The 27609-nt window shown below is 49.9% G+C and overlaps 3 protein-coding genes across 6 annotated transcripts; all 3 read left to right on the top strand.

The window, feature by feature from the left end:
* The first annotated feature begins 257 nt into the window (after nucleotides 1-257).
* On the top strand, nucleotides 258-5205 carry LOC128146159 (EF-hand calcium-binding domain-containing protein 12-like). Its single transcript, XM_052797324.1, has 7 exons — nucleotides 258-691; nucleotides 832-1026; nucleotides 1525-1678; nucleotides 2162-2388; nucleotides 3231-3444; nucleotides 3921-4086; nucleotides 4847-5205. Exons 1-7 carry the CDS (start codon nucleotides 278-280, stop codon nucleotides 5007-5009), a joined length of 1533 nt encoding a protein of 510 aa, XP_052653284.1. The 5' UTR covers nucleotides 258-277; the 3' UTR covers nucleotides 5010-5205.
* An 856-nt stretch (nucleotides 5206-6061) lies between these two features.
* Nucleotides 6062-9390, top strand: LOC128146537 (translation initiation factor IF-2-like). Its single transcript, XM_052797968.1, has 5 exons — nucleotides 6062-6124; nucleotides 6181-6599; nucleotides 6747-6984; nucleotides 8321-8405; nucleotides 9305-9390. Exons 1-4 carry the CDS (start codon nucleotides 6062-6064, stop codon nucleotides 8381-8383), a joined length of 783 nt encoding a protein of 260 aa, XP_052653928.1. The 3' UTR covers nucleotides 8384-8405; nucleotides 9305-9390.
* Nucleotides 9391-9789: 399 nt separating this feature from the next.
* On the top strand, nucleotides 9790-26879 carry LOC128146155 (EF-hand calcium-binding domain-containing protein 12-like). Of its 4 annotated transcripts, XM_052797316.1 has the most exons (18): nucleotides 9790-9871; nucleotides 10525-10577; nucleotides 12773-12902; nucleotides 13227-13351; nucleotides 13722-13881; nucleotides 14838-15094; nucleotides 15931-16004; nucleotides 17607-17701; nucleotides 18576-18693; nucleotides 19367-19457; nucleotides 20430-20576; nucleotides 22095-22352; nucleotides 22493-22687; nucleotides 23186-23339; nucleotides 23823-24049; nucleotides 24892-25105; nucleotides 25582-25747; nucleotides 26508-26879. In XM_052797316.1, exons 2-18 carry the CDS (start codon nucleotides 10545-10547, stop codon nucleotides 26668-26670), a joined length of 2607 nt encoding a protein of 868 aa, XP_052653276.1. In that variant the 5' UTR covers nucleotides 9790-9871; nucleotides 10525-10544; the 3' UTR covers nucleotides 26671-26879. The 4 variants fall into 4 exon arrangements, 3 of the variants coding, with proteins under 3 accessions (XP_052653276.1, XP_052653277.1, XP_052653278.1); XR_008236695.1 differs by lacking the exon at nucleotides 24892-25105 and having other exon boundaries at nucleotides 26508-26645; XM_052797317.1 differs by lacking the exons at nucleotides 22095-22352; nucleotides 22493-22687.
* Nucleotides 26880-27609: the final 730 nt, after the last annotated feature.

Below are 27609 nucleotides of genomic sequence, written 5' to 3'. Positions count from 1 at the left end.
TCCCTTTATCGTGGAATGCGCACCTGTGTTCTTCTAATTGGCATCTTTCTTTTTTTGTCTTCTTGTTTATTCTGTTCAAGGCCTTCTAAAGGCAGCTGGAATGCTCTTACTACCGTTAGCTAAATATGTGTCCACAAGCAAAGCATCCTTGAAGTCTACTGCCTACAAAACATCCTTGGCTCACAAACTGATCAATTCTATCGTGTCTGGATTGTTCACTATGTGCCCATTACTTTCCAAGTATCCCACACGTTTCCAATGACGCCATTGGAGAAATATGTATCCAACCTTTGCCTTTAAACCAAAAGCAAGTAGGTGTGGGCCATCCAAATCCAGGTGTCGCATTATTTTTGCTCCACCTGTGGCAAGACTGGCTTCTCCCTTTTTGAAACCAAGTCGAGCCATGGATTTCTGTCATTTGTCTGTCTTGCAGCTGCCCCGGGAGGAAGAATATAGCCTGAGCTCCCCAGGGACCACCTCTGATACAGAAGAGGGTCTACAAACGGCGGAGGCTTGGATTCAGGCGAGGAGGCAGTTTCGAACTGAGCTGGAAAGCTTAGGGGACATTGAAAAATGGCTGACTCAAAAACCTTCCCTCAGCAATCAAGAAAAAAGGTGCTGGCAAAGAATAAAGGCACGCAGAGCAGACAGGAGGGCTGCTGTCAAATCAGCCGTGACTGACAGCCTGGACGTAAGTACGGAAGTGCGTGGGAGATAGCGTCTGCTGTCAAATCGGTGGAGTGACGCTGCTTTATGCCAGCTGATGCCACACTGATGGGCATGGTGATCCTGGATAATGGTGATCTCAGGGTATTTTCTAATCCTTTTCAGCGTTCACCACAAAAATGCAGCCAGCCCTGGAAGAAGGGTAGCGTTCCCCTTGTTTGTACACCATACCCCCAGGCTCTTGGCACGCTGCATAACCTCCTGCACAAAAAGAAGCTGAGCATGGTGGACATATTCAAGAAGGCTGGTATGGACGGGAGGAAGATCAAGAGAGCAGACTTCATTAAAGTCATCAAGGAGGTACATAGGGAACAGAAAAGTGATGAACTGCTGCCACTCTGCCCTATTTTCCTGCATGCCAACCCAGAGCAAGCGGAAGAGCTTCAGCAAGGGGCCTTTTCGCTTGCCTTACTCTCAGAGAATGGCTCCCACAACCTGTGAAAAGCTGAAGGGCAAAGGGAAGGGGAAGCTGCAGAGATGTACCTGCAGAGTGAGTCCTAGCAGGGAGTGAGGAAACCCATTGCCTCATAGATTTGGAAGACAGTCACCGCTCAGTAATGTGGCTGCCAGGATCCTGCTGTAGACCCTGAACTGGCACCGAACTTCCCAGTGTTGATACTTGGGTCTTTCTCCCACCAGGCTCCTACATCTCCCCACTGCACTGCCTCTCAGTACATGTTCACACAGCACGGCTCACACTGGGCCTCACTGGAATAACAGCAAAGCTTGCCCCTCCCGCTCTGGGGCAAGCCTTGATCTTTTGGTAATCCCACTGTCATTTTCTGTTTTGGTTGCCAGACCAAAGTTTCCATCAGTGAGAAGGATCTGGAGGATGTGGTCATCTTCTTGACTTCCTCAAAACCGGGGAATTTTATAAGCCTTGAAGATCTGATTGACTGTCAAAAGCAGTGGCTGGAAATGAGGAAAGGACAATCCCAAGAGACCAAAACCGGTGAGAGGAGAGCACTGGGTTGGGAAGGCATCTCTACACACACAGGAAATGCCAAAGGCGGTCCAGAATATGGCTTCTTGAGACCATTGTCCTAGAGCAGAGTGGCCAGAAGGAGACTTGTAGGGAGAAGCTGAATGATCTGGGGGATGTTCAATATCATAGTCAGCCCAATTGCAGGAGACAGGTTAGCCGATCTTTCAGGTTGGGATCAAAGCCTGAACCCTGTGGTTTAACGTCCTGTACTGGATTTTTATTTGTTAGCATTCATCATCCAGCTCACCCAGAGCAGACCCTTTCTCCAGCTGCTGGTGGCAGCTGGAAAACCCCAAAGAGCTTATTCTTTAGTAAGCTCTGTTGGGAGTTCCAACCAGCACAACGTGCCCAAACCCCTTTGTCTTAAACATGGATCAGATGTTCCTTTCTCCTATGCTCTAACGTGGCTTCTCTGGGCTTTTTGTTTATTTGTTTTTTAATCTATCCTAGGTGTAGGTGCTCAGTTCCAGAAGGCCACCTGCAAAACTGCCACTTGTCTACCTTCTTCTGGGGGCACAGCCAAAGGGATGAAGCCTCATGCTCCTACCAAGCCTGAAAGAAAGTTAATACGCTTGGAACTTCCACCAGTCAACACCGAGCCAGAACGACGGCATCTGAGCTGTGATGAAATGGAAGAGATTGGAAAAAACTTAAGAGAGAGGAGACGGTGGGAGAAGGTACTGTGTATGAGGCAGGAGAACAAGTGCACCTCCATGCCTTGGTGAATGTGGGGTGGTTTAGAGGACAGTGCAGCAGTAGAGGAAAGGGCAAGGCGTTATCGTGAGTATTAGCTTCTCAGTAGTCTCTTGAGCACGTGGTGCCTTGCAGCTGAGGTGCTACAAGCCATCTCAAACAATTCGTTTGGCTTCTGAACACTCTGGTGAGGTAAACGCTTTTTCTGGGTAACTGGCAAGAAGGAGGAGGAGGAGAAGTTGAAGCGGGTTCTACGTCTGGGGACGGAGTTGTCTTCTGATCATCTCGTCAACCTGTCCGCCAGACAGGTGATTTGTCCCTTAAGGTGCTGATAAGCACTTTGTCCTGTTCAGTTGTGAGGCTCAGTGCAAGGCGGTCCAATGGAAACATAACAGTGACTCACTCATTCGCTCACTCCCAAATGTTTTCTTTGGAGCATCTTGGGTTGGATGAACTCCGGCAGAATCCAGAGCTACCTCCTCTTGCCAGCATGCTGCGCCACAGTCACCGGCAATGGGGAGAGCCTCTGGCTCCCTGACAAAATCAGAAATGAGAAGGTGACTGCAAGGCTTTTTTCATCTGAGGCACCTGTGCCCGGTGTGTTGCTCTTCTACTAAGCTCTCCAGGGAGTATCCGTCTGAGGACCCAGCTCTGGATGGGAACCGAACTCCCAGAGGAGTGCCTGTCCCTGTGATGCCACTGCAGGGTGGCAGCTCCTGTCTGCACATACTTTTGAGATGAATCCCTGCCTGTAGCTTCCCTGAAGGGAATGCAGCAACTCCAGGGCCCCACCAAATGCTAATCGGGACCTGCCCTTTACTTGCAGAACAAAGACAGCCCGATAGAACGGAAAGAAAAGCGCCGGATGGTGAGATCTGGGGATGGCCCCATTGATGAGCACTGCCTGCCGTCAACTGTAGAGGCCGATTTGGGAGAACTGGTTGACCGATATCGTAGGAATGCCGTCACGAGCTATCTGAAGAGCTCCAAGCTGTGCAAAGAGCGCAACGTTCACATTGCCGAGCCAGCGCTGCAGAAAGGTAGAGCAAAGACCCAGAGCCTGATGTGAATGCACTAAACCTGACAAGTTCATGTCTCTTCCCAAGCCCAGAAGCACAACTAATGTCAGGGGGCACTGCTGATGGAGCGTGTTTGCAGCCCTCAGAGGGCCACGGCAGATGCTGCCAGTTGGGGTCAGCAATATCATCAGCAGGGCCAGAGCAGGGCTGAGATATCAAAGGGTTCTGCAGATCAGCCAGGGCCCTCTCCCGTTGCCCCTGGAACGGTAGCCAGGTTCAGCCGAGAGTGCAGCTCACGAAGCAAGTTTGTGGTGATGGGGCATGTCCAAGGTCAAGCCGGGAAGTCAGACCAGGGTCGGGATCAGTGGGTTCGTAGCCAGGAACAGGCATGGCTGTGGCTGAGCTGCAGACTGCTACGCCTACAACATCTAAGCTGAAACGGGGCTTATGATCCCAGGGCGAGGCATGACTCTCTTCTCTCTGCACTTTGCCAACAGCCCTGCTGCATCCAGGAGACAAGATCATCAAGGAAGGAGAAGACATAAGGAAGATCAGGCAGCCTGGAGGATACTACAGCACAGGACGTGCTGATGCTTCATCACCTGGGAGCACCTCCAGATCAGGAACTGCATCTGGAAGCCAGGCCAAGGAGGCAGAAAATAGGTTTGTTCAAAGAGGGCTGAAGATCGGTCCCCTCCTGCCGTCCTGCTGTGTACCACCCCTCTGTGCTCAGTCCCCACGGCGTCAGAGGCAGTACCGAGGTACTGGAGTGAGCCATTAGGATGCCGCAAGGCAGCGAGCAACAGCGAAGGGGCAGATCCTCTTCTCAGCTACACGCCCACTCCCGCGTTTTAGCTAAGTCATTGGGTTGCAATGGTGCTGGTGAACAGTTTGTGGTGCCTGGCAGGAGCCTTGCAGACTAGCTGGGACTAGCTCTGTGCTCTGAACCACAGAGGTGACAAAACTTCTCCTCAGACTGAGCCAACGCTTGTCTGAAATCCCCTCAGAGAACGTTTATTCTTGTGGAAGAAAGACAGTCCTGGAGAGCCGAGCTTTGGATGGCTGTAGAAGCTTTTGGAGAGAAAAGAACACTGCAAAGCAGAGCACAATAGTCTTTGGTTATCTCAGTTGAAGTGTTTCGATACTACAGTGATGGGCAACGTGCCAGCTCTTAAGATACTTGCTTCACAAGCTGGCGTTTCCTGTGTCGGTCGCGTCCAATACGTACCTACAGGGTCAGCACGGGTCTGGCAGAGCTTCCCAGGGCCTGGAAGCCCAGATAGCCGGTTCTTGTCAGGCTCGCTTTTGCACTGACTAAGAGAAGCAGTGAAACTGCCCAGAATTTTATTTCTGTAAAGCTTGCTACTCTCTCTTATATACATTTTTTTTTTTCTTCCCTTTTTTCCCCCGCTTTTTTTCACAGGCACCCTCAGAGGAGTAAGATGCAAAAGTCAAGCGACAATAACTTCTGGCCGGGTCATCTCCTGGACAAGCTATGCCTTTACTTTCCTGAAAAGAAGCATGACAGGGCACATGCCTTGTTCAGCTACGTTCATCCAACCAAGCCCGCCTACTGTGGTATCTAAAGCCCTGACAGCAGCTAGCCCCTCAGCAAGCCAGGACACTTGGCCTCCAGAGACACTGCCTTCAAGAAGACCCATTCCACCTGAAGCTCTTCCCCAAGCAGCGGGAGATGCGCGCACAGCTTTGTGATCCCTCAGTCAGCTCAGGGGCCCTGCGCCCCGCTTCTGGATAGAATAAACGTATTAAATAAAGAACATATATTCGAGCTGAAGGCGTGGGAGCCAGACTGACCACAAAATACACTTCTCCACTGGGAGCTTTTCCCCTTGCCTGGTAACAAAAGGCGTCAGCATTTTGTGATGGGTAACAAACAGTACGCTTCTGCAGCCCAAGAGCTGTAGCTGAAGTGCGCATGTGGGCAGCGGGTGGCAGAGGGACACCCTTCTTGACGTTCAGCTGCCGGGATCCGACCCTTCCCTGGGTGGCACCTGGCACTGCCACTTCCCGAGGTCTGACCCTGTCTCGTGAGAGGGAGACGCTGGGGGCTCCGTGGAGCAGCCATCTGCAAAACACGTGTGGCAGGGCTCAGGATGGTTGCCAGCTCGCTGAGCCTCTAGTTCAGTCCCGGAAGAGATGATCAGCCTGATGGATCCTGGGGAAGGATTGCAGGAACCCCAGTTAGGAGTGCAAAGAACAAAGCAATTGTTAATTATTTAATGGAGATAGATGACCCCTGTGCAGGAGGCTGTCACAGCATTTGCTGCTGCGATGGTCCCCTTCCCTTGTGACACCTGAGGAGTCGTTACTGGGCCAGGATTCATCAGTCTCCTCATGGAGCAGGGCCAGCTCCTGCTGGGGCCCTTGACATGGCAAGTCCCGAACTGACTTCTTCCCCGCTTTTTCCTTCAGGAATAGGATGATACTTTGGAGGGAAACGAAGCTTCTGAGAGGTTTCCCTCCTGGGGGAGCCCTTGAAACACCCTCCCTTTCCCAGGGAAATGTTTCTGTCCATTTCTGTCCAGCTGGAGAAAGCATAGGTGAGAGTTCAGCTGCCGCTGGACTCAACGTGGCAGGACCGGCCTCTCGCGCTTTAGCGCGCCAGGGAGCAGCGCGCATGCGCCAGGGGGCAGCGCAGAGTGTGGCTGGCGCGAAGGCGGCAGGGGGGCTGTGCGCATGCGTCGGCTGCCCGGCCGGCCCACTAGGGGCAACAGTGCGCGTGCGTGAAGTCTGCAGGACCGGGAGCGCGCGTGCTCGACTGCAGCCGCCGTCTTCCGCGACGTCATCGCCGGCAGCCCCGCGGGGTGGGTGCTCTCCGGCCTGTCCCACCCTGCCCCGCCTTTGCCGCTGCGCTGCGCGGTCGGTGGGCGGTTTCCCACGGTCAGCCACGGAGCGGGCCGCCCGCTAAGAGAGCGGGGGCAGGTACCGCGCCCCGCCCCGCTCCCCCTCGCCTGCCCGGTGTCAGTTCCCGGCCCCTCCGCCGGAGCGGACGCCGCCCGCGGGCCGCGCCGTCTCCGTGGCAACGCCCGGAAGGGGCGTTTCGAGGCGGCCTCGAGGCCGGAAATGACGGCGCGGCTGGCGCGGAGGCGGCGGAGCCGGGCCGGAGCCATGTCAGCGGGTGGCGGAGGGCAGCGCGACGCTGGGGCCGCTGGCGGGTGAGGCTGGCCCGCGGGCGCGGCGGGTCGTCGGGCACCCCTGGAGAAGGGCCTCGGTGCGGCGGTTCCGAGGCGCGGCAGGTCCTGGAGCTCCCGCGGGGCAGCGGGCTCGGAGGCGGCCGGGACTGAGGCCTCTCTCTTTTCCAGGCGCCGCAGTAAGTGGGACCAGCCCGGCCCGGCCCCCGCTTTCCTTCTCCCCGGCACGGCGCCGCTGCCTGGGCGCCCCTTTCCCGGCGGCGGAGATGGTGGCTCCGCTGTGGCGGGCTCCGAGAGCTCCGCAGCCCCCTCGGGAGCGCTGGATGCGGCCGCGGCCGTGGCCGCGAAAATCAACGCGATGTTAATGGCTAAAGGGAAACTGAAGCCGGCGCCCAGCACGGCGGACAAGGTGGGTGCCCGGAGGGGCGGCAGGAGCCGCGCCGTGCCGTGCCGGTGGGACCGCCAGGCCCGGAGGTGGTGGGCGAGGGTGGGTACCGCGTCTGTTTTCTGGAGACCTGCGTCCTTTATTTGTCGGAATGGCTCTCGGTGAGACGGGAAACGATGGAGGTTTGCTTCGTGAAGTAGGATGTGACAAAAAACAATCGGGAAACCTTTCTTCAAATTTTATCAGCAACAGAAAACAGTGGCGTAGCTGCGAGGTCAGTCCCGCTGCTCTTCTGTAAGGCTTAACCAAAGAGATCTGTAGGAACGTGATAAACTTTTTTCTGAAGTATTTTCTAAGTAGTACAGCTGACATAAAAACTGCTGTATAAAACCGCCGGTTTGAAATATGAGACGAAATTATTCTCATGCTTAAGCAAGTTATCAGTCGGAGCCGTATGTGCAAGTGCTGACCAACCTGGTCAGCTTCTGGTCAGCCCTGACGTGAGCCTTGGTCAGTCCTGAAGCGGTCAGGCAGCTGGACTAGATGATCGTTGTAGGTCCCTTCCAACTGAACTTTTAAATTCTAAAGCAAGTGTAACTTCAAGCGTGTTTTCCCATTTCAGTAACAAGAACAGTCTTGCTTTCCTGTGTGTTCTTAGCCTATGCTAGAGCCAAGCTTAGAAGGCTGTTTCACGTTGCCTTCCAAACTCGCTCAAATACAAAGTTAACAAGAAGAGTATGTTTTCAGGGCGGATTGTGTCTTCTTTTTCACATGCATAGTATTGGTGGGACTGCCAGATATGTTCTAGGCATTTGCCTTGTGAGGCAGCATGAAAATGAGTCTTCATTTTGTCATTGGACTTATTCACAGATAATATAGGGAAGAGTGGCAAATGTACCCTGCCACGTGTTCACCGTATTTGGTTTTCTGTAGGTTCTGTATCCGAAATGATTGTTACAGCCTTTTTAATACGTGAGGTTTATTAGTGAGTGTTTCTTTGATCATTGCTATCGGCAGTCCTAGATGGTTTTAACACATTGTGTGCTGCGTGGTGGTGCCTGCTTCTTGATACTTAATGTCCACCTGAGGATGTGAAATTTTCAGCATTGAAGAATGCGTGGCTTGGTTTCACGTAGCCTCTGCAGTCATACCAGATGGAAGTGAAGTCTGTTCGTTTACTGGCAGTTTGAAACACCTAAAAATCGGAAGATACTGATGTCTCATTCTTCCATCTATGTTTTTTCCATAAGCTTTGGTGGCATTCTGGCATCCTGTGACAAATTATATTGCTGTGGGAACTGCTTAGCCAATTAATTTGCAAATGGGATTGGTTGTTTATTGCATATCTTGCTTTTGTTAGGAACTGTTCAATGATGACATTTCCAGAGTAATTAACTCTGATGGCACTTCAGGTTGTGAGTGAATGGAAACCGAGGAGCCTGCAGGTTAATGAATGTACTTTTTTTTTTTTTTTTTTTTTGTTAACATGTGGAAGGAAGGGAGAAACAGGATGCATGTACAACGCGTTAGACTTATGTCCCTCTATAGCTGCCTTCTGGCTCTCATGCAAGTGCTGTGCTTCATGTGATATTGATGAGACCGGATGTGTGCCTTTTGGATGTTACTGGAAGGCTCTTTTTTTACAGAGTCTTGGTTTATGCTTATGTCCCCAAAAGCATTTCAAAATTTTTAGGAGGATGTACTATCTAACTCTATGTACGTGGGAAAAGCTATAAGGTCTTTGTTGTAACTACAAGTCTTCTGTCATATCTTCTGCATCTCTTTGTGGCTCCGTGGCTTTTTCTTTCTTAGACGCTTAGATACTGACACAAAATATTATGCCCTTGTTTTAAAAAAACAAGGTGGGGGCAAGCGTGGTTGTAGTGTTGGATGAGTTTAGATCTTGAACAGAAATTCTAAATTCTGTTTCTGTGTAAGGGGAGTTGAGAGAAGCATGAATTGCATGTTTTATTAGTCTCGCAGATTTCTGTCGGAGGTGCCAACTCAAGTGTGAGGTGCCTTGGTTTCCGTTTGAGCAACTTCACTGCTTAGTTCTACACGTGTTTCTCCATTTATAGAACAGAAACAGTAATTACTTATTATATTAAAATGTGTTGAGGATAAAACTAGTGTTTTTACTTGGGCACAAGGTTGTGAAGAGGTAGATTATTAAGTAGTAGATGTAACGTGCTTTCTTCTAATGTTTGTAAAGCTTTTGGGTTCAACAGCTGAAAGGGGAGAATGGAAAGGATATTCACCTCTAGAGTACTAGGGCCAATTTGTTTGTTACATCATTTATCTCTGCTTTCCAACTGCTGGTCTTTTGCAACGGTTGTCTTTGAAGCTGCAGGCTCTGGGAAAAGGTCCGGCTACAAGTAAGAGCAAAGATGACCTTGTGGTGGCAGAGGTGGAAATCAACGATGTCCCCCTCACATGCAGAAACCTGCTGACGAGAGGACAGACTCAGGATGAGGTATGTTCAGGATCTACGTCTGACTTGTTAGGCTTGGCAACACATTTGTACCTGTTTGTGAGGTTAAAAGAGCTTGCAATAAACCGTATTCAGTGGGTGTTTCCTCTTTTTACAAAACTTGTTGTGTTTTCTAAGACACTTTATTTCGTAGTTTATTGGTTTGTTCGATAAAATGTCATATGATGAGGTAAGGTAGCATAGTTGGTATCCTCCAGCAGGCACTGTTCATTCTCTTCCCACTTTATTAACGGCTTCTGGTCTTTTTATACAACAACATAGCTTAAACCACTTTGGGTGTTTTGTGCGTGCTTTGTTTATTATTGGTAAACTTGTCACTGGGTTTTTTAAATTGTTTTAGATAAGTCAGCTGAGTGGAGCGGCTGTCTCTACTCGAGGGAGATTCATGACTGCAGAAGAGAAAGCAAAAGTGGGACCCGGGTTTGTATTTTCTTTTTTGGGCCTTATGCTTTTTTTCTCATTGGGTGGCTAAGTGGTGGGGGCTTTGGTTTTTTTTTTTTTTTTTGGTTTTTCGTGAGCAGTGTCACCTTTGGGTGCCAGAGCGAATTGCCTGTTGAGTGTTTCGAGTATGTTTACTGTTATGATAGTCTGACTGCATAGCTGCTTTCCCACCTGCTTGGTACTGATAGGGTGAAATTAAAAAAACCAGACAAACCACAAACGTGACAGATCAGACTGTGCTGAACTTCTTCGACTCAACGCTATACTGGATCCCTTGTGCAGTTTGCTGAGAACGTAACCGGAAAGTTGCCCAAAGAGAGCTAATATTTCATAGACTCGGGGCTTTTAGTTAGTTAACCTTTCATGTGGACAAGCAAATTAACGTTTTCAGTGGTATAACTTTAATAAGTCGTTGTGTAAATAACTCCTGAATCTCTTCAGTTTTCAGTGCAAAGCGTTGCTTACTGAGCACTGTGATATTCAATGAACATGTATTTACTTCCTTATGTGAAGAGTGTTTCAGATCTTTATGGAAGACTTCATGTGTCTAGATGACTGTAATATAATTAGATTGAATCCATTATTGTATGTTCTCTGTGGGTTTAATGGTATGTTTGACGTTTCCTTTCCAGGGAGCGTCCTTTGTATCTTCATGTCCAGGGTCAGACACGGGAGTTGGTTGACAGTAAGTGCACAAAGCGTTCTTCTTTTCCTGTCATTGTTTGTGATAAAGGGGTTTTACTAAGGGGCTTTGTTGTGACCGGTATGGATTGGTACTATAAATATCTTGGTGTCGATAACAGACCCCATTTAAACATTGATGTTAAGATCTCTGCCTCAAAACTACCTCAGGTGCTCTGTACTGCATTAGTCATTAACATAAAACTTTTGATAGACAACAAGGAAGGTGGGGGGAGTGAGTAGGGTTCCTAGGCAGGTGTAGCTCTTCTGTGTGAATTTATTTGCTGATAACATGCTGAGATCCCATTACAGTAGGTCGTGACAGGGAGACCTTCCCTTTACTATACAAGTGTGAACGTTTTTTGTGAGGTAGCTACATTTCCATTAGAAGCACAAAGAACTCCGGTCTTGCCTATGCCTGCCAGAAAAAAAGGAAAACTATAAACTGTTCAGGTGTTCATTTGTTCTGCGTATCAGTTCACGGGCTTGCCCTCAGTTGTCTCTTGAAACTTGAAGCTGCCCACTTGTATCTACCTTGATTTCCACAGCCGGTAAACATTTTTTACATGTTAGTTTGCTCATTCATGCAGATGTAAATTCTGTACAGGGTTAATGTAGATGTTTCTAGCATTTGCTAAAATATGTGGGCTAAAACCGCCCACCTGCCTATATTAGCCTAAGCTTTATCGGGGTGGGAGTGGAGAAGGAGCCCTGATGCTTGTTGCCATCCTTTGTGATGCAATCCCAGGATGCTAATATTGGGCCCTGCTGTCAGAAGCAACCTTTTTGCCTGTAGATCTGCTGTTGCAGAATATGGGAAAGTAACCCTAGTCATTTCATGATTTGGTTAATCTGGGCAGTTGACAAGGGCCGAAATATAAATTAATTTCGTATTCTGTCAACTAGGAGCTGTTAACCGAATTAAAGAGATAATTACTAATGGAGTAGTGAAAGCAGCCACAGGTTCTAGTCCGACGTTCAACGGAGCTACAGTTACTGTCTATCACCAGCCAGCCCCTATTACTCTTTTAATTAAAATATTAAATTTAATATTAGTATTACTATTACCAAGCAGCAGGAGATGTGTGCACAGCTTTGTGATCCCTCAGTCAGCTCAGGGGATCTGGGCTCTGCTTCTGAATATAATAAACGTATTAACTAAAGAACGTATACTCAAGCTGAAGGTGTGGGAGTGGAACATGGTTTGTGAGAGGTTTCCCAGCTGGAGGAGCCATTGAAACACCATCCCTTTCCCAAGGAAATGTTTTTGTCCCACTTTTTTGGCAAGAATTTGCCATGCCTTGGGCAAGCAAACTATGGCATAGCTGCCAGGGACAGGAAGTGGGCAGATTTGAGCATCAAATAGCTGGGCTGTAGGAAAAGGGAGCTGAGGCATCTTGTGAGAGGTACGTACTTGGGGGAGCACCACCAGATGACAGGATTATCAGCCGGAGCCAGACCAGCTGGAGTTCTTTCTGCCACCTATTCCTGCCTCCAGATACCACATACAGGATTTTCAGACAGTGAAACGGATCTTTAATTCTTCCAAGAAAGTCTACAATTCCATCAACAATGCACAGAGACCAAGTGATATCTGTGTCATGGTCACAATACTCAGTGCTGAACTGGAGGGAGGAAAATGGGATGTCCTTTATGACTGTAGGCACCACAGTTTTACTTGGAAAAAAAGAGCTGGCCCTGCTTGAGCAGGGGGGTTGGGACCAGATGACCTCCAGAGGTCCCTTCCAACCTCAACCAGTCCGTGATTGTGTGATTCTGTGTCCTCATTTCCATCATTTGGTGACATCTCGGAGGCTCTCCCTGCCCCATGGCCTCCTTGGGGAGTGAAGATTGGGTGTGTGTTTTAGGGAGCAGCCCCCTTCTCACTGCAGGACCAAACCTGGCTGGGTCAGCGGGCATGGGGGTGATGTAGGGTCATCCCTCTGTGACCCCAGCCTGTGTCACAGAGCCCCTCCTCATCATAACCCCGTGCCCCAGACCCTTCCTTCACTTCCCTGTGAGGCCTCGGCAAGGTCTCTGATCCAGGGGACATGAGGAGTCTCTCCTGTACCTCAGAGACGCAGAGGACAAAGGGAGGTGGACAAAGGACAGTGTGGGAGCTGTTTTGTGAAGCACAGCGGAGGACATCGGAGAAGGGGTGTTTCCTAGCAGGAGACATTAAAATCGTTCCCCCTGCAGCCTCACGTGCTGACCCAAAGCAAGAACATGACAAACCCGGAAGAGCTGATCACCAACATTGAGCTCTGCAGCAAGGCTGACGGCTACAGCACGGTCACGTTTCCCACCCTCAAGAAGCTTTCTGTCAACGGTAAGGTCTTCGGGAGCTCTCTGACGAGTATCACTGCAGACAAGATGAATGGCATGAATAGTTGTGAGAAGTGGGGTTTCGTCCCTGCCGAGAAGGCCCCTGGGAACACTCTGAGCCCCACAGAGTCTGGTGCATGCAGCACCCTCCCCTTGCCGTGGTGGCAGTCCCATGGACGGGTTTCCCTCGGCAGTGGGTCACACTCAGGGACCTGGCTGTGACGGGAAGAAGGCTGAGGCCAATCCAAGATTTGGCCCATGTCACAGGTGGGTTTATCCTGTGAGGCGTGTTGAAGCACACTTGCATCTGCTGCCTCCTTGTCTACAGATGTGCTGACAGGACGTGAGCTGGCTGACTTAGAGCTTGACGTGCCTTTCCCTTGCTTTTCAGATGTCACTACTATTTGGAGCAGTGTGTCTAAGTATGTTCGGCAACAGCTCCTGAAGAGAAAGGTGGGATCCTACCCTACCCCTCCCCTCGCCCAGATGGCTTCAGGCGTCCCGGCAGCCCTGTGCCAGCAAGTGCTGTTGTTCTTCCCAGAACTGCATTGCGATTTACAGATTTGCCACAAATGTGCCAGACCAGCTTCTCCATAAATTGAGACACATAAAATAAATAAATTAATTTTTTAAAAAGTAACATAAAATATATATTTTATATATATGCAATATATAAATACAGAAATAAAAATCTGGTTGAGGTGTGCAAAAGCGTTCCGCACCAGGAGGCGGCAGGGCGCAAGGCACCCCCCTTGCAAGCTCTCACAAGTCCTTACTCTGTTTTTCAACCTACAAATGCTTGCCCTTCTCTTCTTTTTCCCAGCCTCGGGCTGTCAGGGTAACAGGACTGGGGACATTTCATCTTCAAAAATGGCTCTCTTTTGAAAATGGCGAGGTGCTCACGTTTCAGAGACCTGTGTTTTTGCTGTCCAGGACTGTTGCACAGATCCGTGGGCTGCAATGTGCTTCTGTACCTGTTCCTGGTAAGAACAGCAAAGAAATTCTTTGTTTTCCCGTACGCCCATATATTTGGTGTTTATGCTGGTTGCTGTTTAGAAGCAATGATGGACACATCAGAGGCCTTCAGAAGGCCCCGAGAACAACCTCCATGGGATGACACAAACAGCCCACCAAGCAGCAATGCCTAGAAAGGGGCCATTTCTTTTGCACTAGTTTTTATTAAGGCTGTACAAAGTTAGACCATCTCTCCATAATCTGCTTGAGCAATTGGGTTCGTGCCAGCCACATGTATTGATTTGTAGGATGCTTGCTGGCTGCTGGTCCTTTATTGGAACTGTTTACCATAAAGCCGTTGAGATGATGCTGATGCTTTGTTCTTGCACTGCACCAGACCTTGTTGAGGCAAACACCCACAGACCCTCAGAGCTACTTTTATGCAGAGAAGTGGGTCAAAGTCAGCTGTAGAGAGCCTTGAATGAGAGACGGAAATGATAGCTAGCACAGAAACCTGCTGATGACCAGATTTGTTGCCGTTTCTGACCATTGCTGCCATTGCTGTTTCTGCAGTGTGCCATTGATAGGGCCTGTGCAACGCTAAGAGTTTGGTGGTTTATTTCTGTTTATATGCAAGTCTCCCCAGACCAGGAATGTGCTACGTGTGGGCTCAGCTCCATGGCCCAGCACCCTCCGCTCTTCCCATGGGAACCAACCCCATTCGTCCCACCCTGTCCTGCCCTCCTGCACAGTGTGGACACAGATGTTCCTCATTCTGTTTAGGAATCATGGCTGTGGCTTGGCACATCCATTAATGGAGTGATTTGACCTTAACTTGAGGAGGGGCCTACATCAGCTCCTTTAAGGAGCTGTACCAGGTGGTTAGACCAGACAATGCTATAGCAAAGTATTTTACCCGGGAGCTGCTGGCACTTTGAGTCTGCTCAACTGCTGTCTGAGTTACAGTCTTCCTCCTCTTTTCCAGGCGAGATTAAGCAAGTGTCAGTGAACTACAAGAAGATCCACTCAGACGTCCCATATTCTGAGGAAGTTGTGCAGAACTGCATGCAGGAAACCCTGAACTTTTTCTACTTCATCCTAACAAACAGAGAAGACACGGACTTCATTTTAAAGGACATTGGCACTCTTGCTATCCGGGGAACAGAAGTGACAATGGCATTTTGCGAAGACTTTTTACTAAGCCTCAACGAGTCTACATACGTGGTAGAGAAGTTGTTCACTGTAAGTTTATTGCTTTTGCAGTGCTACCTAGAGAGGGTTTGACGTCCCGTCAAAGGACTGGGGAACTGAGCCCTGCTGGCCAGCTGTAACCTGCTGGGTCACTTGGGCTAGGCATGGTGTGTAGCAGTGAGAGCCTTCTGTAGTTTCTTTTATTTGCCGTGGTTCAAGGGTGCTGGGAAGGCACGTCGTTGTACTACTTTTGCTGGGCAAGGGAAAGCCCTGGAAGGGCCTTGCCATAAATAGGAAAAAGGCCAAAGCAATGGCAGCGGTGGTGACATTCACCCCACGCTCTGGACATGAGGCTGAGGCGCAGAAATGCCAAGGCCTTGCTGAGACCAGCCCCTCGTGGCTGCTGGCACGCTGTTGGTGTAGTTCTCCTGGCCTGATGGAAGAGAAGGAGCCGGTGGCTGGATTCCTCCATGCTGCAGAGGCATGCATACTCTTTGGAAGTCTTTGGAAGGACTCTGGGGATAAAATCAGCTTGGAACTATTTGCTCTCAGTTCAGCAATAGTTAAAGCGAGCAACCTCACTGCAACCAGCAGCCAGGAACCCAGGCTCGTAATGGGCCTTCCCATGTGTTTGCCTCCATTGACTTCTTCCCTGGTAAACAAGGAGCCTCCTGCCTGACACCGTCAAGTCTGGTCCTTGCAAAAAGGCTGGCAATGTTCCTTGCCCTAGCAGATTATACGCTGTGCAGCTTGTTTTAGCAAGGGGCTGAGGCACTTGGCCAGAAGTTTGCTGAGAGGCTGCTAATTCTTGGAGCTATGGAAAGGCCGTTGTGAGCATTGAGTTCATTTCCCTGGAGTCACATCAGATGTTTCTGTCTCTGTTGCAGAAGAAATGGGTCATATCGGACAAAGAAGCCACTCTCTCTCTGAGCCGTTTTGGCCGTGTCCACCAGTTTCCACAGTGAGTATATTTGTTTCTGCAGCCCTCATCTGACCAAGTGCAAATGTAGCACTTTGTCAAATTACTGGTTTGCAGTTAATGTCATCCTTGCTTTTGCGTAGTCTGGAGTTGTGCATCCTCCATTACTGATTGTGGTTTGCATTTTACCATTACCCCCAATCAGAGGGAACTGGTTCACTAGGCAGAGGAATTTAGGCAACCCTCCTAACGTTTCATCTGCTCATTCTCTTTCCATTGGTAGAGACTGCCCAAACATTTAACAGAAATAAGACCCTAATATTTCTGTTGTTTTGAGTATAACATGGAAAGCTTCACTTAGAGGGTGGATCAGAGACCGGATGCATGCAAGTCCTCTGCCTGTGACGTTTCCGTGCCTTCTGTGAAAGTCACGTGAATCAAAGTATTGCTCAGTATTGGGGTTCAATACTGGGGCCAGTTCTGTTTAATATCTTTATTAATGATCTGGATGAGCGGATCGAGTGCACCCTTAGTAAGTTTGTGGATGACACCAAGTTGGGAGGGAGGGTTGATCTGCTCAAGGGTAGGAAGGGTCTACAGAGGGATCTGGACAGGCCGGATCGATGGGCCGAGGTCAATTGAATGAGGTTCAACAAGACCAAGTGCTGGGTCCTGCACTTCGGTCACAACAACCCCATGCAGCGTTACAGGCTTGGGGAAGAGTGGCTGGAAAGCTGCCTGCCTGGCAGAAAAAGGCTGGGGGTGGTGGCTGACAGCCGGCTGAATATGAGCGAGCAGTGTGCCCAGGTGGCCAAGAAGGCCAACGGCATCCTGACATGTGTCAGAAATAGTGTGGCCAGCAGGAGCAGGGAAGTGATTGTTCCCCTGTACTCGGCACTGGTGAGGCTGCACCTTGAGTACTGTGTTCAGTTTTGGGCCCCTCACTACAGGAAAGACATTGAGGTGCTGGAGCTTGTCCAGAGAAGGGCAACCAAGTTGGTGAGGGGCCTGGAACACAAGTCTTATGAGGAGTGGCTGAGGGAACTGGGGTGGTTTAGTCTGGAGAGAAGGAGGCTGAAGGGAGACCTTATCACTCTCTACAGCTACCTGAAAGGAGGTTGTAGTGAGGTGGGTGCTGGTCTCTTCTGTCAGGTGGCTGGAGATAGGACGAGAAGAAATGGCCTCAAGTTGCGGCAGTGGAGGTTTAGATTGGATATTAGGAAAAAATTTCTTTGCTGAAAGGGTTGTCAGGCGTTGGAACAGGCTGCCCAGGGAAGTGGTTGAGTCACCATCCCTGGAGGTATTCAAAAGGCGTGTAGACAAGGTACTCCAGAACATGGTTTAGTGGGCATGGTTGGTGGTTGGACTCGATGGTCTTAAAGGTCTTTTCCAACCTAAATGAGTCTATGATTCTAAAGGTATCTCTGAAATGCCTGCTTGGGTCAAGATGGCACAGGAGGACTGAGGCAAAAAACCAAAACCTCTGTCTGGCGAGGGGTTGCTGAGCCATTCCTGAGGCCAGCACTGCTCGGTGGTTCCCTTAATGGCCTAGAACGTGAGGTTGACTCTCTCTATAGAGATACTTTGACATTCCTCTGGCAAAGCAGCCCTTTTCTCAGAATGGTGCCTTCTTCCTATTTCCAGGTTTGAGATTAGGGCTGTGCCTCGAACAGCTTCTCTCACAGACGAAGAGATATGTGCAGAATTCGAGAGTGCTTTGAGCAGCATGGGAATAAGAGGTAATGTGCATGGGAATGAGAGTGACCGATTCCTGGCAGAGGTTTGCGCATTTGCCTGTCTTCATTACGGGTGGGTGTTTAGGGCCCAGGCTAGAAGAGATGCCTGGGATGGTAGAGGCACCCTGTGTGCCTCTATTTACCCCTCCTGGTAAGTCTCAAGGGACTCATTTTGGAACAAGGTGGGCTCAGCACCACCAACTGCAGTTGATGGTGCTGAAGTATGTTTTGCCCCTGCACTCCATGCCCTGGAGTGTTCCATTTTAGGAGTTTGTGCAGGAGGGAGTAAATGTTTTGGGAAGTCCATCAGCACTGTGAATCACAAACTCTGCCTTGAGTTGTGGGGGGCTGGGGGGTTGGTGTATCTCTTGGAATCCCTGCGGCATGATTCAATGAGAAAAATTGCGTAGAGAACAACTGTGCCAAAGGTGCTAAGCTGTGCTGAGACCTCATTTCTCTTTTGAAGCTGGGAAGTCTAGCTCCTTGACCTAAATTCCTCCGGAACATCAGAGCTATAACATGTTTGAGTTGAATGTGCCATGATAGCAAATTTTTGTATACCAAACACGTATGCAATGCTAAGAAATTGTTCCCCTGAAAGAGGCTGTTAAGCGCCAAGATCTGTCTCGCCCCGAAAGCCACTGTGCAGAGGAAGGACTAGCTGCAGCAGGAGAAAACTCACACCGAAGAGAATAATTCGGCTATCAAGGGTTGAACAGGATCAAGGGCTGGTGTCAGAAAGGACTCAAGATCTCCCTCTGAGAAAACAGGTCTCGGAAGGAATCCCAGTGAGGCATTAAACAGCTTCTAACACTGCAGAGCAGATCTGTGCCTCCTCCTGCCTGTTCTAAAAGGTTTTCTCCTTTCATGCTTGCAGCGGCTGTTCGTCACACATTACGCCTTCTGCAAACGGGTGTTTCTCCAGACTGCTTAGCCAGAGCTGAGATGGAGGAAGAAGCAGAGGAGAAAATGGAGGGAAAAGGGCCCCCTGGCAGGTGAAACTCTGAAAGGACTCGATTAGAGTGGCCTTGTGCTTTAGTACTTGTGTGGGATGTTTTATAGGCTCATACAGTAATGGAAGGGCTCTTGGGAGGTCCTAGTCCAACCAGCTGCTCCAAGCAGAGTCAGCTATGAGCTGAGGTCAGACCAGGTTGCTCAGGACTTTATCCAGGCTTGTCTTCAAAGCCTTGAGGGATGCAGACTGCCCAAGCTCTCTGAGAAACCTGTTCCCCTGTTTCCTTTGGACCCAGTGTTTGTATTAACTCAGAAGGGCTGTTAACAGACATCGCCACACAGTGCATTTCCTTGCTGGATGGGAAGTCCCACAGTATTTGGGACTGCTTTGCAGTGGTCGGTGTAATGGCCAGGAGGGAGATACCAGTATCTCCAGGTGCCTGTCATTGCACAGGATGCAAATCCTCCCATTCCATCAAGAGGGCCGCATCAGGCTGTGTGTCCCGGAGCCTTATGGAAAAAGCTCATCTCCTTGACTTCCTTGTTGGCACATCTGAGCGTTACAGCTCAGGGTTATCCCTATCTCTGTGGAGGGGAAGACAATTGGGTGAAGAGAGCTCGCTCTGCTGCCAAAGCAGGTGAGCGGCGTGAGCACAGGATGGAGAAGAAACTGTTCCTGCGCTCGTACCAACTCACACTGGTGTGTATTTTCAGACTGTTTCCAGGAAGGCAGCACAAAGAACCTCCTTTTGAGAGCCCTGAATTGCCATTGCCTACTTCTGAAGAACACAGGCAGACAGGACAGGTACATAATACGGATTGAGGCACCCGTTGTGTCACTTGATTGTAGAAAATCAAGTGGGGATATCATAGGAGAAATAGGTACATAAAAAAATACACAGATACCGATTCTGACTAGATCTCTTACTGTGGCTCATTTTCCTGTTCAATTACCTATTTTGGGTATTGTTCATCTCAGAAAAGGAACTGTAGCCCTGTCCTGGTTTTGGCTGGAATAGAGTTAATTGTCTTCCTAGTAGCTGGTGTAGTGCTATGTTTTGGGTTCAGTACTAGAATGTTGATAACACACTGATGTTTTCAGTTGTTGCTAAGTAATGTTTAGACTAAGTCGAGGATTTTTCAGCTTCTCATGCCCAGCCAGCAAGAAGGCTGGTGGGGCACAAGAAGTTGGGAGGGGACACAGCCGGGACAGCTGACCCAAACTGGCCAAAGGGGAATTCCATACCATGTGATGTCATGTCTAGTATATAAACTGGGGGGAGTGGTGGTGGGGGGATTGCTGCTCGGGGACTAACTGGGCATTGGTCGGCGAGTGGTGAGCAATTGCACTGTGCATCACTTGTATATTCCAATCCTTTTATTCTTACTATTGTCATTTTATTAGTGTTATCATTATCATTATTAGTTTCCTCTTCTCAGTTCTATTAAACTGTTCTTATCTCAACCCACAAGTTTTACTTTTTTTTTTTTTTTTCCTGATTCTCTCTCCCGTCCCACTGCGGGGGGGGGAGAGAGTGAGCAGCTGCATGGTGCTTAGTTGCTGGCTGGGGTTAAACCACAACAAGCCCTTTTCAAAAAGTAGCTCTTTGATGACTTAGTTCATTGGTCGTAACAAAAGGACATTCTGGTTGCATCTGTAAGAACTGTCTGTTGACAGAAACTGGAAAAAAGGGAAGATGAGAGAGAGATGAGAGCATTATTTAAAAAAAAAAAAAAGATGAGTAACTGCTGCTATTGCATTTCTGGGTTTCTGTAGAAAGAACAGTCTGTATTTGGGCTGAACGGTAGAAGAAAATTGGAGGCATCCATGGCCAAAAGGAAGGAGAAAGAAGAGAACAGAAAAGCAGGAAGGTTGCCTCAACAGCAAGCTGGGAGAGAAAGTGACAAGATGCAGAGGGCCCAGGTATGGGATTGTCAACAGAGCGGCCTTTTTCTGGTTGTGGTGGCACTGAGTTGGGAAGGTCTGGAAGTGCCAGGAGCATTGTTCCCTCCAAAGAGCAGGGTGGGTGGCTATGGTTTTCATTCTCACCTGCTCACTGCTATGAGGGAGGAATTGCCAGTAGAGGCCAAGGGACAAAACGAGCAGCCAGCCAGTGTGAGGGCATCAGAGGGCCTGTTCCATCCCTGAAAAGGAGGCCACCTCTGCCCACACACTGGCTCTGGGGCTTGAGCAGGATCTCTACCAGTCACATGGCTTGAGTCAGCTCCACTCAGTGGTGTGGAGGGGGAGAGCTGTCTCTACAAGTAGTATGGAGAGCACTCTAGCTGCTCTTCATAAGCTAAGTGGCCGACATGCTACTTCAGCTGCTCCTTGGTGGCAGGGAGCCAGCATTTTGTGACATGGCAGGATCCACCTGTTTTCATGCTGCTCTACGGTTTGCTGACGGCCCTGTCTCCATCCCACCCCACCCCACACCTCCCAGTTCAGCCAGAAGCACGTCAGAACTGGAGGCCCCTGCCCGCTACACACACGGAGGCCGCCGTTTTTGACCACGTCCTACCATGCATGTTTCCGTACTGTTCTGTGATGGGCTTGCTGCCGTTTTTGGAAACCACCATATCCACCTGACCCCAGCTCTCGATTCTGCAAGAAGTGCATCTGTTGTTGTGTAAAGTACCAGCGTGAGCAGCAAGGCTGTGATCGAGAGTTTGACTGATGTCAAGCCAGAAGTGGTCTTGGAGCATGGTCTCCTGTAGACGTGGAAGTCACGGACACTGCGCACAATCAATATGATCAAGCAGATGCCACTTTATTGCCAAGATAGCTCGGTTTATATGTTCATTCTAGTTACTGTTCATGCATAAGCAAATTAGAGATTGGTTAGCATGAGCTGTCCACGCGCCTAGTTACACCTAATGATTGGTTATAACAACACTGTACACGCGCATAAACATAAGGCATAATTGGTTGTATTAAATAAAACATGCGAAACTTGTCTCAGTCTAATTGGTCAAGATAAGCTGTGGAAATGAGGTTCTTTGCCAAGTTCCCTTTATCGTGGAATGCGCACCTGTGTTCTTCTAATTGGCATCTTTCTTTTTTTGTCTTCTTGTTTATTCTGTTCAAGGCCTTCTAAAGGCAGCTGGAATGCTCTTACTACCGTTAGCTAAATATGTGTCCACAAGCAAAGCATCCTTGAAGTCTACTGCCTACAAAACATCCTTGGCTCACAAACTGATCAATTCTATCGTGTCTGGATTGTTCACTATGTGCCCATTACTTTCCAAGTATCCCACACGTTTCCAATGACGCCATTGGAGAAATATGTATCCAACCTTTGCCTTTAAACCAAAAGCAAGTAGGTGTGGGCCATCCAAATCCAGGTGTCGCATTATTTTTGCTCCACCTGTGGCAAGACTGGCTTCTCCCTTTTTGAAACCAAGTCGAGCCATGGATTTCTGTCATTTGTCTGTCTTGCAGCTGCCCCGGGAGGAAGAATATAGCCTGAGCTCCCCAGGGACCACCTCTGATACAGAAGAGGGTCTACAAACGGCGGAGGCTTGGATTCAGGCGAGGAGGCAGTTTCGAACTGAGCTGGAAAGCTTAGGGGACATTGAAAAATGGCTGACTCAAAAACCTTCCCTCAGCAATCAAGAAAAAAGGTGCTGGCAAAGAATAAAGGCACGCAGAGCAGACAGGAGGGCTGCTGTCAAATCAGCCGTGACTGACAGCCTGGACGTAAGTACGGAAGTGCGTGGGAGATAGCGTCTGCTGTCAAATCGGTGGAGTGACGCTGCTTTATGCCAGCTGATGCCACACTGATGGGCATGGTGATCCTGGATAATGGTGATCTCAGGGTATTTTCTAATCCTTTTCAGCGTTCACCACAAAAATGCAGCCAGCCCTGGAAGAAGGGTAGCGTTCCCCTTGTTTGTGCACCATACCCCCAGGCTCTTGGCACGCTGCATAACCTCCTGCACAAAAAGAAGCTGAGCATGGTGGACATATTCAAGAAGGCTGGTATGGACGGGAGGAAGATCAAGAGAGCAGACTTCATTAAAGTCATCAAGGAGGTACATAGGGAACAGAAAAGTGATGAACTGCTGCCACTCTGCCCTATTTTCCTGCATGCCAACCCAGAGCAAGCGGAAGAGCTTCAGCAAGGGGCCTTTTCGCTTGCCTTACTCTCAGAGAATGGCTCCCACAACCTGTGAAAAGCTGAAGGGCAAAGGGAAGGGGAAGCTGCAGAGATGTACCTGCAGAGTGAGTCCTAGCAGGGAGTGAGGAAACCCATTGCCTCATAGATTTGGAAGACAGTCACCGCTCAGTAATGTGGCTGCCAGGATCCTGCTGTAGACCCTGAACTGGCACCGAACTTCCCAGTGTTGATACTTGGGTCTTTCTCCCACCAGGCTCCTACATCTCCCCACTGCACTGCCTCTCAGTACATGTTCACACAGCACGGCTCACACTGGGCCTCACTGGAATAACAGCAAAGCTTGCCCCTCCCGCTCTGGGGCAAGCCTTGATCTTTTGGTAATCCCACTGTCATTTTCTGTTTTGGTTGCCAGACCAAAGTTTCCATCAGTGAGAAGGATCTGGAGGATGTGGTCATCTTCTTGACTTCCTCAAAACCGGGGAATTTTATAAGCCTTGAAGATCTGATTGACTGTCAAAAGCAGTGGCTGGAAATGAGGAAAGGACAATCCCAAGAGACCAAAACCGGTGAGAGGAGAGCACTGGGTTGGGAAGGCATCTCTACACACACAGGAAATGCCAAAGGCGGTCCAGAATATGGCTTCTTGAGACCATTGTCCTAGAGCAGAGTGGCCAGAAGGAGACTTGTAGGGAGAAGCTGAATGATCTGGGGGATGTTCAATATCATAGTCAGCCCAATTGCAGGAGACAGGTTAGCCGATCTTTCAGGTTGGGATCAAAGCCTGAACCCTGTGGTTTAACGTCCTGTACTGGATTTTTATTTGTTAGCATTCATCATCCAGCTCACCCAGAGCAGACCCTTTCTCCAGCTGCTGGTGGCAGCTGGAAAACCCCAAAGAGCTTATTCTTTAGTAAGCTCTGTTGGGAGTTCCAACCAGCACAACGTGCCCAAACCCCTTTGTCTTAAACATGGATCAGATGTTCCTTTCTCCTATGCTCTAACGTGGCTTCTCTGGGCTTTTTGTTTATTTGTTTTTTAATCTATCCTAGGTGTAGGTGCTCAGTTCCAGAAGGCCACCTGCAAAACTGCCACTTGTCTACCTTCTTCTGGGGGCACAGCCAAAGGGATGAAGCCTCATGCTCCTACCAAGCCTGAAAGAAAGTTAATACGCTTGGAACTTCCACCAGTCAACACCGAGCCAGAACGACGGCATCTGAGCTGTGATGAAATGGAAGAGATTGGAAAAAACTTAAGAGAGAGGAGACGGTGGGAGAAGGTACTGTGTATGAGGCAGGAGAACAAGTGCACCTCCATGCCTTGGTGAATGTGGGGTGGTTTAGAGGACAGTGCAGCAGTAGAGGAAAGGGCAAGGCGTTATCGTGAGTATTAGCTTCTCAGTAGTCTCTTGAGCACGTGGTGCCTTGCAGCTGAGGTGCTACAAGCCATCTCAAACAATTCGTTTGGCTTCTGAACACTCTGGTGAGGTAAACGCTTTTTCTGGGTAACTGGCAAGAAGGAGGAGGAGGAGAAGTTGAAGCGGGTTCTACGTCTGGGGACGGAGTTGTCTTCTGATCATCTCGTCAACCTGTCCGCCAGACAGGTGATTTGTCCCTTAAGGTGCTGATAAGCACTTTGTCCTGTTCAGTTGTGAGGCTCAGTGCAAGGCGGTCCAATGGAAACATAACAGTGACTCACTCATTCGCTCACTCCCAAATGTTTTCTTTGGAGCATCTTGGGTTGGATGAACTCCGGCAGAATCCAGAGCTACCTCCTCTTGCCAGCATGCTGCGCCACAGTCACCGGCAATGGGGAGAGCCTCTGGCTCCCTGACAAAATCAGAAATGAGAAGGTGACTGCAAGGCTTTTTTCATCTGAGGCACCTGTGCCCGGTGTGTTGCTCTTCTACTAAGCTCTCCAGGGAGTATCCGTCTGAGGACCCAGCTCTGGATGGGAACCGAACTCCCAGAGGAGTGCCTGTCCCTGTGATGCCACTGCAGGGTGGCAGCTCCTGTCTGCACATACTTTTGAGATGAATCCCTGCCTGTAGCTTCCCTGAAGGGAATGCAGCAACTCCAGGGCCCCACCAAATGCTAATCGGGACCTGCCCTTTACTTGCAGAACAAAGACAGCCCGATAGAACGGAAAGAAAAGCGCCGGATGGTGAGATCTGGGGATGGCCCCATTGATGAGCACTGCCTGCCGTCAACTGTAGAGGCCGATTTGGGAGAACTGGTTGACCGATATCGTAGGAATGCCGTCACGAGCTATCTGAAGAGCTCCAAGCTGTGCAAAGAGCGCAACGTTCACATTGCCGAGCCAGCGCTGCAGAAAGGTAGAGCAAAGACCCAGAGCCTGATGTGAATGCACTAAACCTGACAAGTTCATGTCTCTTCCCAAGCCCAGAAGCACAACTAATGTCAGGGGGCACTGCTGATGGAGCGTGTTTGCAGCCCTCAGAGGGCCACGGCAGATGCTGCCAGTTGGGGTCAGCAATATCATCAGCAGGGCCAGAGCAGGGCTGAGATATCAAAGGGTTCTGCAGATCAGCCAGGGCCCTCTCCCGTTGCCCCTGGAACGGTAGCCAGGTTCAGCCGAGAGTGCAGCTCACGAAGCAAGTTTGTGGTGATGGGGCATGTCCAAGGTCAAGCCGGGAAGTCAGACCAGGGTCGGGATCAGTGGGTTCGTAGCCAGGAACAGGCATGGCTGTGGCTGAGCTGCAGACTGCTACGCCTACAACATCTAAGCTGAAACGGGGCTTATGATCCCAGGGCGAGGCATGACTCTCTTCTCTCTGCACTTTGCCAACAGCCCTGCTGCATCCAGGAGACAAGATCATCAAGGAAGGAGAAGACATAAGGAAGATCAGGCAGCCTGGAGGATACTACAGCACAGGACGTGCTGATGCTTCATCACCTGGGAGCACCTCCAGATCAGGAACTGCATCTGGAAGCCAGGCCAAGGAGGCAGAAAATAGGTTTGTTCAAAGAGGGCTGAAGATCGGTCCCCTCCTGCCGTCCTGCTGTGTACCACCCCTCTGTGCTCAGTCCCCACGGCGTCAGAGGCAGTACCGAGGTACTGGAGTGAGCCATTAGGATGCCGCAAGGCAGCGAGCAACAGCGAAGGGGCAGATCCTCTTCTCAGCTACACGCCCACTCCCGCGTTTTAGCTAAGTCATTGGGTTGCAATGGTGCTGGTGAACAGTTTGTGGTGCCTGGCAGGAGCCTTGCAGACTAGCTGGGACTAGCTCTGTGCTCTGAACCACAGAGGTGACAAAACTTCTCCTCAGACTGAGCCAACGCTTGTCTGAAATCCCCTCAGAGAACGTTTATTCTTGTGGAAGAAAGACAGTCCTGGAGAGCCGAGCTTTGGATGGCTGTAGAAGCTTTTGGAGAGAAAAGAACACTGCAAAGCAGAGCACAATAGTCTTTGGTTATCTCAGTTGAAGTGTTTCGATACTACAGTGATGGGCAACGTGCCAGCTCTTAAGATACTTGCTTCACAAGCTGGCGTTTCCTGTGTCGGTCGCGTCCAATACGTACCTACAGGGTCAGCACGGGTCTGGCAGAGCTTCCCAGGGCCTGGAAGCCCAGATAGCCGGTTCTTGTCAGGCTCGCTTTTGCACTGACTAAGAGAAGCAGTGAAACTGCCCAGAATTTTATTTCTGTAAAGCTTGCTACTCTCTCTTATATACATTTTTTTTTTTCTTCCCTTTTTTCCCCCGCTTTTTTTCACAGGCACCCTCAGAGGAGTAAGATGCAAAAGTCAAGCGACAATAACTTCTGGCCGGGTCATCTCCTGGACAAGCTATGCCTTTACTTTCCTGAAAAGAAGCATGACAGGGCACATGCCTTGTTCAGCTACGTTCATCCAACCAAGCCCGCCTACTGTGGTATCTAAAGCCCTGACAGCAGCTAGCCCCTCAGCAAGCCAGGACACTTGGCCTCCAGAGACACTGCCTTCAAGAAGACCCATTCCACCTGAAGCTCTTCCCCAAGCAGCGGGAGATGCGCGCACAGCTTTGTGATCCCTCAGTCAGCTCAGGGGCCCTGCGCCCCGCTTCTGGATAGAATAAACGTATTAAATAAAGAACATATATTCAAGCTGAAGGCGTGGGAGCCAGACTGACCACAAAATACACTTCTCCACTGGGAGCTTTTCCCCTTGCCTGGTAACAAAAGGCGTCAGCATTTTGTGATGGGTAACAAACAGTACGCTTCTGCAGCCCAAGAGCTGTAGCTGAAGTGCGCATGTGGGCAGCGGGTGGCAGAGGGACACCCTTCTTGACGTTCAGCTGCCGGGATCCGACCCTTCCCTGGGTGGCACCTGGCACTGCCACTTCCCGAGGTCTGACCCTGTCTCGTGAGAGGGAGACGCTGGGGGCTCCGTGGAGCAGCCATCTGCAAAACACGTGTGGCAGGGCTCAGGATGGTTGCCAGCTCGCTGAGCCTCTAGTTCAGTCCCGGAAGAGATGATCAGCCTGATGGATCCTGGGGAAGGATTGCAGGAACCCCAGTTAGGAGTGCAAAGAACAAAGCAATTGTTAATTATTTAATGGAGATAGATGACCCCTGTGCAGGAGGCTGTCACAGCATTTGCTGCTGCGATGGTCCCCTTCCCTTGTGACACCTGAGGAGTCGTTACTGGGCCAGGATTCATCAGTCTCCTCATGGAGCAGGGCCAGCTCCTGCTGGGGCCCTTGACATGGCAAGTCCCGAACTGACTTCTTCCCCGCTTTTTCCTTCAGGAATAGGATGATACTTTGGAGGGAAACGAAGCTTCTGAGAGGTTTCCCTCCTGGGGGAGCCCTTGAAACACCCTCCCTTTCCCAGGGAAATG

The sequence above is a fragment of the Harpia harpyja genome, chromosome 9 (genome assembly GCF_026419915.1).
Source record: "Harpia harpyja isolate bHarHar1 chromosome 9, bHarHar1 primary haplotype, whole genome shotgun sequence".
NCBI lineage: Eukaryota > Metazoa > Chordata > Aves > Accipitriformes > Accipitridae > Harpia > Harpia harpyja.
This window is presented reverse-complemented; position numbering and strand designations above follow the sequence as displayed.

What these genes read in the sequence shown, in the direction of transcription:
- LOC128146537 (XM_052797968.1), top strand. Translation starts at nt 6,062, where the DNA reads ATGCGCCAGGGGGCAGCGCAGAGTGTGGCTGGCGCGAAGGCGGCAGGG. An exon ending in CAGGGGGGCTGTGCGCATGC is followed by an intron (nt 6,125 to 6,180) that starts GTCGGCTGCCCG and finishes TGAAGTCTGCAG; the next exon opens with GACCGGGAGCGCGCGTGCTC. An exon ending in CGCCCAGCACGGCGGACAAG is followed by an intron (nt 6,985 to 8,320) that starts GTGGGTGCCCGG and finishes TGCTTTTGTTAG; the next exon opens with GAACTGTTCAATGATGACAT.
- LOC128146155 (XM_052797316.1), top strand. Translation starts at nt 10,545, where the DNA reads ATGTCCAGGGTCAGACACGGGAGTTGGTTGACA. An exon ending in AACAGCTCCTGAAGAGAAAG is followed by an intron (nt 13,352 to 13,721) that starts GTGGGATCCTAC and finishes TCTTTTTCCCAG; the next exon opens with CCTCGGGCTGTCAGGGTAAC. An exon ending in CCGTGACTGACAGCCTGGAC is followed by an intron (nt 22,353 to 22,492) that starts GTAAGTACGGAA and finishes AATCCTTTTCAG; the next exon opens with CGTTCACCACAAAAATGCAG.
- LOC128146159 (XM_052797324.1), top strand. Translation starts at nt 278, where the DNA reads ATGTATCCAACCTTTGCCTTTAAACCAAAAGCAAGTAGGTGTGGGCCA. An exon ending in TCATTAAAGTCATCAAGGAG is followed by an intron (nt 1,027 to 1,524) that starts GTACATAGGGAA and finishes TTTGGTTGCCAG; the next exon opens with ACCAAAGTTTCCATCAGTGA. An exon ending in CGAGCCAGCGCTGCAGAAAG is followed by an intron (nt 3,445 to 3,920) that starts GTAGAGCAAAGA and finishes CTTTGCCAACAG; the next exon opens with CCCTGCTGCATCCAGGAGAC.